A 10,157-nucleotide genomic window follows, 5' to 3' on the forward strand; every position below is an offset into this window, starting at 1 on the left:
GCACAGTGTTGCAGTAGAGATAAGCCAAAGTAGATGATTTTGAGAGATATTTTAAAAGTAGAATCACAAAACTCAAGATGTAAGTTTCCTATCAGGAAAGGACTGATATTTAGCTAAAATGCATCAGTAACACCACATTGTTAAAATACACAACTCTCAACTGGCAAACTGAATTGCTGCAGCCCCAAGCTCATTGAATACCTCCCTCCCCAGGGATCCCCTGAAAAGCTCCATGATCCAGAAAAGGGTAAATATGTCAAGTAGGAGGTCTTTGAGACCCTGCTCCAGCATTATGGCTGACGTCCATTCTGATTGGTCAGTGCCAGTACTGTGCTGGTGGTTAAGTGTTTTGAGTTTCACCCCTGAAAATGTAGGTGTAGAAAACAGACAGCATTAGTCTTTTGGTGCTCTCTCTTTCCACCTACAACTTGACTAGAATGCTCCTATGTGTCTCTGATCCCCTTACCAGGTGCACCACTGCAAGGGAATCCTCATAGAGGGTGGCAGCCTCAGACATGACACACAGCTGGATGAAATAGACCAGATCCTGGGCCATGAAGTGGCTTGATGTAACTAACTTTATCATCAAGTAAGCAGGAGCCCTCTCTTCCCTTAGTTACATAACAAGACATGTGCTCCTTCCTGCCATGACCAGGTCTCTGTTGGTGCTCTAACTGGATGATCCAAAGGCTCTCGTGGCTTTAACATGTGGATGATTAATCAATATGTGTCTAACCTTTATCACTTTCTAGAATTTGACTTCTATACCGAAAGTTTCCATCTAGATATCTGAATCTAAAAAGAGCCTGTTGTTTCTTTACCAGTTTGGCATATGCCCATTCAGAATGATGGCTCATCAGTCCCATGTCCTCTCAAATGAGAGTCTCAGGTAAATTTGTAAAAAGGGAAACAAAAGTAAACACAATTTTTGTCAGAAATGTCAAGGCTCTAATGCTGTTGGAAACCATCACCCACTCTTGCTGATCCTTAACCTCCACGGACCTCAGATCTTCACAAAGCTCTTAGCATCACCTTGATCCAGATAAATTACCTTTAAATTAAAAAAAGGCTTAACATTCTCCAAGATAGATCATATGACAGGTCACAAAACAAGTCTCAATTAATTTAAGAAAATCAAAATTATATCAAGTATCCTCTCAGACCACAGTGGAATAAACTGGAAATTAACTCCAAAAGGAACCCACAAAACTATACAAACACATGGAAATTAAATAATCTGCTCCAGAATGACCTTTGGGTCAACAATGAAACCAAGATGGAAATTTAAAAATCTTTGAACCAAACGATAATAGTGATATCAAAACGTCTGGGATTACAGCAAAAGTGGAGCTAAGAGGAAAGTTCATAGCATTAAATGCCTACATTAAAAAGTCTGAAAGAACACAAATAGACAATCTAAGGTTACACCTCAAGGAACTAGAGAAACAGGAACAAACCAAACCCAAACCAAGTAGAAGAAAAGAAATAACAAAGATTAGAGCGGAACTAAATGAAATTGAAACAAGAAAACAATACGAAAGATAAATGAAACAAAAAGCTGGTTTTTTGAAAAGATAAAATTGATACACCATTAGCTAGATTAACCAAGAAAAGAAGAGAGAAGATCCAAATAAGCTCAACTAGAAATGAAACAGGAATCATTACAACCGATACCACAGAAATACAAAAGATCATTCGGGGTTACTATAAACACCTTTATATGCACAAACTAGAAAATCTAGAGGAGATGGATAAATTCCTGGAAATATACAACCCTCCTAGATTAAATCAGGAAGAAACAGAAACTCTGAACAGACCAATAACAAGTAGAGAGCTTGAAACAATAAAAAAATTGCCAACAACAAAAAAGTCCAGGACCAGATGGATTCACAGCTGCATTCTATCAGACATTCAAAGAAGAACTGGTATCAATCTTACTGAACTTATTCCAAAAGATAAAGAGGAAATTCTCCCTAAATTATTCTGTGAAGTCAGTTATCACCTTAATATCCAAACCAGGAAAGGACATAACAAAAAAAGAAAACTACAGACCAATATCCATGATGAACATGGATGCAAAAATCCTCAAGAAAATACTAACGGAATCCGACAGCATATCAGAAAGATAATACACCATGATCAAGTGGGTTTCATACCAGGGATGAAGGGATGGTTTAACATATGCAAGTCAATATATGTGATACATTATATAGACAGAATCAAAAACAAAAATCATCTCACTAGATGCACTAGATGCAGGAAAAGCATTTGACAAAATCCAGCATTGCTTTATGATTAAAACTCTCAGCAAAATGGCCATAGAAGAGACATACCTCAAGGTAATAAAAGTCCTCTATAACAAACCCACAGTCAACATTATACTGAACAGGAAAAAGTTGAAAGCATTTCCCCTGAGAATTGGAACAAGACAAGGATGCTCACTCTCACCACTTCTATTCAACATAGTACTCGAAGTCCTAGGCAGAAGAATCAGACAAGAGAAATAAATAATGGGCATCCAATTTAGTAAAGAGGAAGTCAAACTGTGGCTGTTTGCCAATGATAAGATCATATGCCTAGAAAACACTAAAGATTCATCCAAAAACCTCCTAGATGCCATAAAGGAATTCAGTTAAGTTTCAGGATACAAAATCAATGAACACAAATCAGTAGCACTGCTATACACCAACAACAACCAAGCTGAGACTCAAATCAAGAACTCAATCCCTTTTACAACAGTTGCAAAAAAACAAAAGAAGTAAAATAACATAACATAAAATAAAATACTTAGGAATATACCTAATCAAGGAGGTGAATAATTTCTATAAGGAAAACTACAAAACACTGCTGAAAGAAATCATTGATGACACAAACAAATGAAAACACATCCCATGCTCATTGATGGGTAGAATCAGTATTGTGAAAATGACCATACTGCCAAAAGCAATCTACAGATTCAATGCAATTCTCATAGAAATACTATCATCATTCCTCACAGAACTAGAAAAAACAATCCTAAAAGTCATATAGAACCAAAATGAGTCCACATAGCTAAAGCAAGACTAAGCAAAAAGAACAAATCTGGAGGCATCACATTACCTGCTTCAAACTATACTACAAGGCTATAGTTACCAAAACAGCATGGTACTGGGATAAAAATAGGCACATAGACCAATGGAACAGAATAGAGAACTCGTAAATAAAACCAAGTATTTATGGGCAACTGACAAAGCAAACACAAACGTAAAGTGGGGAAAGGGCACCCTTATTCAACAAATGGTGCTGGGATAATTGGCAAGCCACATGAAGCTGTATCTTCATCTCTCAGCTTATCAAAAATCAACTCGAGATGGATCAAGAACTAAATCTAAGACCTGAAACCATAAAAATTCTAGAAGATAACTTGGGCAAACCCTTCTAGACATTGACTTAGGCAAACAGTTCATGACCAAGAACCCAAAAGCAAATGCAACAAAAACAAACATAAACAGACGTGACCTAATTAAACTCAAAAGCTTTTAAACAGCAAAAGAAACAGAAACTCTACTGAGTAAACAGACAACCCACAGAGTGGGAGAAAATATTTGCTAACTATGCTTCCAACAAAGGACTAATATCCAGAATCTACAAGGAACTCAAACAAATCAGCAAGAAAAAAACAAACATCCCCATCAAAAAGTGGACAAAAGATATGAATAGACAATTCTCAAATGAAGATATACAAAAGGCCAACAAACATATGAAAAATGCTCAACATCACTAATTATCAGAGAAATGCAAATCAAACCACACTGAGATACCATCTTACTCCTGCAAGAATGGCCATAATTTAAAAATCAAAAAATAATAGAGGTTTGCATGGCTGTGGTGAAAAGGGAATACTTACACTACTGGTGGGATTGTAATGTAAACTAGTACAGCCACTGTGGAAAACAGTATGGAGATTCCTTAAAGAACTAAATGTAGAACTACCATTTGATCCAGGAATCCCACTACCAGGTATCTACCCAGAGGAAAAGAAGTCACTATATGAAAAAGACACTTGCACACGTATGTTTATAGCAGGACAATTCGCAATTGCAAAAATATGGAACCAGTCTAAATGCCCATCAACCAATGAGTAGATAAAGAAAATGTGGTGGCCGGGTGCGGTGGCTCATGTCTGTAATCCTAGCACTCTAGGAAGTCAGGATGGGAGGATCGTTTGAGGCCAGGGGTTCGAGGCCAGCCTGTTCAACATAGGGAGACTCCCTCATTTCCAAAAAAAAAGAAAATATATATACCATGGAATACTACTCAGCCATAAAAATGCATGAAATAATGGCATTCACAGCAACATGGATGGAGTTGGAGACCATTATTTTAAGTGAAGTAACTGAGGAATGGCAAGCCAAGTATTCTATATTCTCCCTTATATGTGGGAGCTAAGCTATGAGGATGCAAAGGCATAAGAATGATATAATGGACTTTGGGGACTCTAGAGGAACGGTAGGAGGAGAGTGAGGGATAAAAGTCTATACATGGGGTACAGTGTACACTGCTTGGGTGATCGGTGCACCGAAATCTCAGAAATCACCACTAAAGTACTTAGCCATGTAACCAAAAATCACCTGTTCCCCCCAAAACTATCGAAATAAAATTTAAACATTTAAAAAATGGCTTTGAATAAAAATAATTAAGAAGTAGCCACCTGCAGTGACTCACGCCTGTAATCCCAGCACTTTGGGAGGCCTGGGTGGGTGAATGGCTTGAGCTCAGGAGTTCGTGACCACCCTGGGCAACGCAGTAAGACTCCATCTCAAAAAAAAAAAAAAAAAAATTTTTTTTAAGAAGTGTTAAATTATCTTACCTGCTGAACTAAACTCTGAAAAAATGTCTTTATTTGTTTGAGGTTTTCCGTCGGCATCAATGTCCATGATGGTACGCCACAATTCAGAGAATCTAGCTCGTTTTTCTTTGGGCATATATATTCCATGCCATAGTGCTTTCAGCATGTAGTCAATATTGATCAGAATTTGCCCAATTCTGGTATCATAATAAGCTGGAGGTAACTGACAAGAAGAACTCTGATCATAATTAGCTTCTAAACTGATGGAAGGGATTTGATTTAGGCAATAAATTCCAATAGCCAACTCTCTTATCATTTGATGGACTTCTCTATAGTCTAAGAGGGCAGTAGGGTCCACGGGAGTCAGTAGGATTGCAGTGGAGAAGCCTACGTTATTCATTTGACTCATAATTCCACACGGGAGGTCTCCTTGAGAGCTAATGTCCTCTTTGGCAGACAACCAGCTAACTAGTGCGGTAGTTAGTAACTCCTGTATTTCACTCCGATCATATTTTTCAAAAAAAGCAGATGCATTTCTTTGTATTGCTAAATTTTCCAGGTAGGTTTCTTCATCTTGAACTTGCTCAAATCTAGGTAATCCTTTTTTGGGCAATCTTAACATTTCTAATTAAATCTAGTGTGTCCTTTTTGAAGCTTCTGCAATGAATAAAAAGGAAAAGATTATCAATAAAATCTGACATGGCAATGAAACTGGATTTCTGTAGAAATAAATCTGTACCTTTCACCTACATAAGGTTAATTTTTCATGGTCAACGTTACAGTTTTCAAATTAAAAATAACTGCAGTACATGAAAGCTGAAATTTGAATTAAAATAATTAAAAGTATAAAATCTTTAACATTAACCATGTTCTGCTTTTCAAAGAAGTCAAAAGAGAAGATGCATGTCAAAAAGAAATGTTAAGTTTATGTGTGAGAAGCTACTGTTACATACCTATTTGTTGTTGGAGAGGCATTCTTTTGTATATGTTTGTGTCTGTTTGTGTTGCTATAAAGTAGTACCTGAGACTGCATAATTTATAAAGAAAAGAGGCTTATTTGGCTCACAAGTCTGCAGGCTATACAAGCATGGCACCAGCATCTGCTCAGCTTCTGGGGAGAGCAAGCTTACAATCATGGTGGAAGGGGAAGGGGAGCCAGTGTGTCACATGGTAAGAGAGGGAACAATAGAGAGAAAGGAGAGGTGTCTACTCTTAAACAACCAGATCTTTCATGAGCTCAGAGGTAGAGTTCACTCTGCCAGGAAAGCACCAAGCCATTCATGAGGGATCCGCCCTCATAATCCAAACACCTCGCACCAAGCCCTACCTCCAACACTGGGGAACCTATTTTAACATGAGATTTGGCGGGGATAAATATCCAAACCACATGGATATTTATTTTGTTTTCAGTTTTTTAAAGCAAGACTATAATGACCTGCATGAAAGAAAAAGAAAGGGCAGGGCGCGGTGGCGCACGCATGTACTCCCAGCATTTTGGGAGGCCGAGGCAGGCAGATCACCTGAGGTCAGGAGTTCGAGACCAGCCTGACAAACATGGAGAAACCCCGTCTCTACTGAAAATACAAAATTAGCCAAACGTGGTGGTATGCCTGTAATCCCAGCTACTCAGGGAGGCTGAGACAGGAGAATCACTTGAACCCGGTAGGCAGAGGTTGCAGTGAGCCAAGATCACGCCATTGCACTCTAGCGTGGGTAACAAGTGTGAAACACTGTCTCAAAAAAAAAAAAAAGAAGAAGAAGAAGAAGAAAAAGAAAAGGAAAGAAGCATCTGCTTAACTTTCAATTTCTGTGCCAATGAATGCCTCTCTGTTCCTGAAATAATAACCACAACTACTATTTATTGCTCAATAACTACTATATGCCATATATATTGCTCATATCTACTATATGCCAGGCTCTTTACCATATGATGGTTTTATTTATTTCATCTGATTGGTCTCTAGTATATAGTGGTTCTCAAAATTTAGCTTGTATCAAAATCACCTGGGGCTTGTTCAAATACAAATCACTGAATCCCACCACTAAGTTTCTGATTCAATGAGCTGCAGTGGGGTCAGGAAATATGCATTTTAGTAAAGTTACAGGAAATGCTGATACTGCTTGTTTGGGCGCCACACCTGAGACCCCAGGTGAGTGAGTCAGACCTTGTTATGCCCACTTTATAGAGGCAGAAACGGAGACCAGGAGGTTGCAGGCCATGTCTGAGGTTTTACGCCTTTCAGAAATAGAACCCACGTCTGTCCATACTCAAGCCCGGGACCCACGTCCAAAAGCAGCTCGCGTCAGCCATGGGCACGGGAAACAGGATAGAACAAGGAAAGGGGAGGAACCTACTCTAGAATGACTGTTTTCTTGTCCGGGAGAGGGGCGCTGCGTCCCCGCCGTTCCCGTGGGGCTGGGAACAGTCGTCGCCGCCTTAGATGACTTCTCGCGGGGCCTTGAATCCGCCCTCAGGGGCCCCGCATGGGCCAGCCGGAGGCTCACCGGAAGGAACTGAGAGGAACTTTTCAGGGCTTTTCACCCCACCGTGGCTGCCCGGCCCTCCTCGCCTCGCCGGCCAACGCTGCCGTCGCCCGGGCGCGGGTCGAAGCGGTTGGTCCTCCGGGCCCTGGGGTGGCGGGGCCGCTCCTGAGGCGGAGCTTGCGGGCGACAAGGCCTGGTGCGTCCCGCAGCAGCCGCAGCGCCCCCAGGCGGCGCCCGGCCCCTTGGCTGGCTTAGAGCCCCCGCGTGCTCATCTTCCCAAGCCCGCTTTAGCGCTCAGTCCAGCCGCATGCCGTGGGCACTGTGCCGCCCTCACTATCTGCCTCTGCTAAAACACCAAAACAGAGTGGCAGAGGAGAAAGCGCTGGGCGTTGCGGCAGTCCCGAGTTGGAATGCCACTTCCATCATAATTCTTTCATTCAACAAGCATTTTATGGAACACCTATTATGAGTCAGGCACTGAGCTACAAGCTGGAAACCCTAGGAAACAGGGCAGACACGAAACCCCAAGGAGCTTACAGTTGAACTTGGGGAGCTTACAGTTGAACAGATAATCTCGCAGCTATATTTAACAGTGTGCCAATATTAGATGGAATGACAGCACTCGAATGAAAGCTAACCTAGCTCAGGGCTAGGAAAGGCTGCCTGAGGAAGTGCCCTTTCCCCCTCCGGGCCTAGAAAATGAAAAAGAGCTACCCAAGCAAAGAACTGGACAAGTAGCTTTTCAGGAACAGGGAACAGCAGGAGAGAAAGAACTGAAGTGAGAACAAAGTTGAAATGATTGAGAAACCGAGCAAAACCCTGCTTAGGGAACAAGAGAGATGGGGGCACAAACCGAGCTGCAGAGGTGCGCGATCAACAGATCATGCGGGCTGCTGAGTAATGATTTTGAATTTCATTCCAAAGGATTAGCCTAGAGTAGTGGCAGTGGAGGTGGGGCTCAGGGACTGTGGACAGATTTGAAAAATAATGAGGTTGCCTGTTGGTGACAGATTGAATGGGGATATGTTGAAAAAGAAGGTTGTGTCCAAGTGAGAGCCACATTTTTGTCAGGAGCAACAGGATATCAGGGCAAGATTAAGAGTTCAGTTGTGTACATAATTGACCTTGAAATACCTGTGAGAGAAACTGAGATGTGAGATATGTTTAGATAAACAGTTCTGGGCTAAGAATGGCAGTAACGGTTAGACGTATAAATTTTGGCAGGCTTATAGTAATTGAAGCCAGGGGTGGGGTTGAAATCACCAAGGGAAAGCTTACAAAATGAGTTGAGAACCAAGGATTAGAGACCTGAGAAATTTAACATTTAAAGGTCAGGTAGAGAGAGTGGAATCAGCAACGAAGACAATGAAAGAACAGCCAAGAAGGCAGGAGGAAAACCAAAATTGGTCACAGAAGCCAAAGTGTGTGGGGAAAAAAAAAAAAAAGGAATGTCCAACTTTATTGGATGCTGCTGCTCGGTCAGGGGAGATGAGAACAAACTCTTCCACTGAATGTAGCAACATGGAAGTTCTTGGTGACTGTTTGGGGGAGAATTTCTCTCCCAGTAACCATGTCATTATTTTAGCTACCATGGAAATAAATACTAATTTATGAGAACTATTTCACGGCTTTTTTTTTTTTTTACAGAGATGTGAATGTTTGCACTTAATATGAACCATATATGTACATTCTCCTACTTCAAGGATTTCCCCCCACCACCAGGTAGACAAATGGTTTGTTCCATGTGTCTCAAATCTTGGTAAAGAGTTGTCTCCTTTTTTAAAGGATCAACACAGAACTCCATCCCAGAGCTAATGGGATTGAATAGCAGAAGGTTGTAAATACCCAGGCCCTCTTGGTGTTCACACACATGCATGTATATCCTCTCTCTCTGTCTCTCTCACAAGTATCCTTCTAGAGCAGATGACCTGGAAATTCCTTATAAAAATTTGACTGATTAATACATTTAAATCTTATAGAGTAGCCCCTGGAATATAGCATTATATAAGTCATAGCTATTTTCAGTATTGAACTGTATTTTTGTTATAATATTCAATTCTAAGCCATGGGGCAAACCTTTTAAGTTCATCTACTCCCAATATAAGCAATGTCAATTTAGTGCTCAGGTCCACACAGACACTTGAAATTGTCTGCTTTCAGATTGAGGGATGAAAGCTATGTAGGTAGTATCTAAATTTGGGTTGAACATTGCATCTTCCAGGGAGTAAATTCGGGGCATGTGAAAGCCTTTGCCAGGTTATTGACCTGTTTGTCAGGATCCTAAAATTTCTTTGCTACTATGATTAAAGAATCAAAGGGTGGCCACATCCAGAAATGGTGTAGACCCTAATGGACAGATTTCACAGTGACACTGGTATGGCAGTTAACAGTTGAGTAATGTGGGTGGATGTCAGGTTGGAGTGAATAGACAAAAAGGTGGGGAGAGTGACTGTGGATGAGAGGCAAGACATGGTAAATAGAGGAAGACGTATCCATCCTTGTCTTCAGGTTGACTAGGCTGAGGAGGAGGAGGAGGGGCTGATTTTGCTGTCTCAGGGGTGGCAGAGGCAGAAGAAAATCCAAATATAAGTGGAACTGCATAGTTCCAATGTGTTGTTCAGGGGTCAACTGTAATCTTAAAAAGTTATTGGGGTGGGAAAATGAGCTGCCTAAACAGACGTAATAGAAGTAACAAGTACTGTTCAGGAGGATGAACTTCAAGCAAATTGTTTAACTTCTTTAAACCTGTAGTTCTTTCATCCGTGAAACAGGAGCCTGTCTAAACCATGGTCCCTGAGGAGAGGGAACTGAATCATTTCTGGATGGAAATATCAAAGAGAGTGAG

General features: G+C 40.8%; 1 protein-coding gene across 1 annotated transcript in view; it reads right to left on the reverse strand.

Annotated features, from left to right (window-relative positions):
- Nucleotides 1-7,719, reverse strand: part of ANKAR (ankyrin and armadillo repeat containing) — a 72,825-nt gene extending 65,106 nt beyond the window's left edge. The window contains exons 1-2 of the mRNA XM_033230883.1: nucleotides 7,184-7,719; nucleotides 4,850-5,485 (exon numbers count right to left, since the gene is read on the reverse strand). Of these exons, the coding sequence (XP_033086774.1) occupies nucleotides 4,850-5,450 (601 nt within the window). The 5' untranslated portion in view covers nucleotides 5,451-5,485; nucleotides 7,184-7,719. The remainder of the gene's footprint in view (nucleotides 1-4,849; nucleotides 5,486-7,183) is intronic.
- Between the last annotated feature and the right edge of the window lie 2,438 nt (nucleotides 7,720-10,157).

This window comes from Trachypithecus francoisi, unplaced genomic scaffold (genome assembly GCF_009764315.1).
Source record: "Trachypithecus francoisi isolate TF-2019V2 unplaced genomic scaffold, Tfra_2.0 Lachesis_group13, whole genome shotgun sequence".
NCBI classification, from domain to species: domain Eukaryota; kingdom Metazoa; phylum Chordata; class Mammalia; order Primates; family Cercopithecidae; genus Trachypithecus; species Trachypithecus francoisi.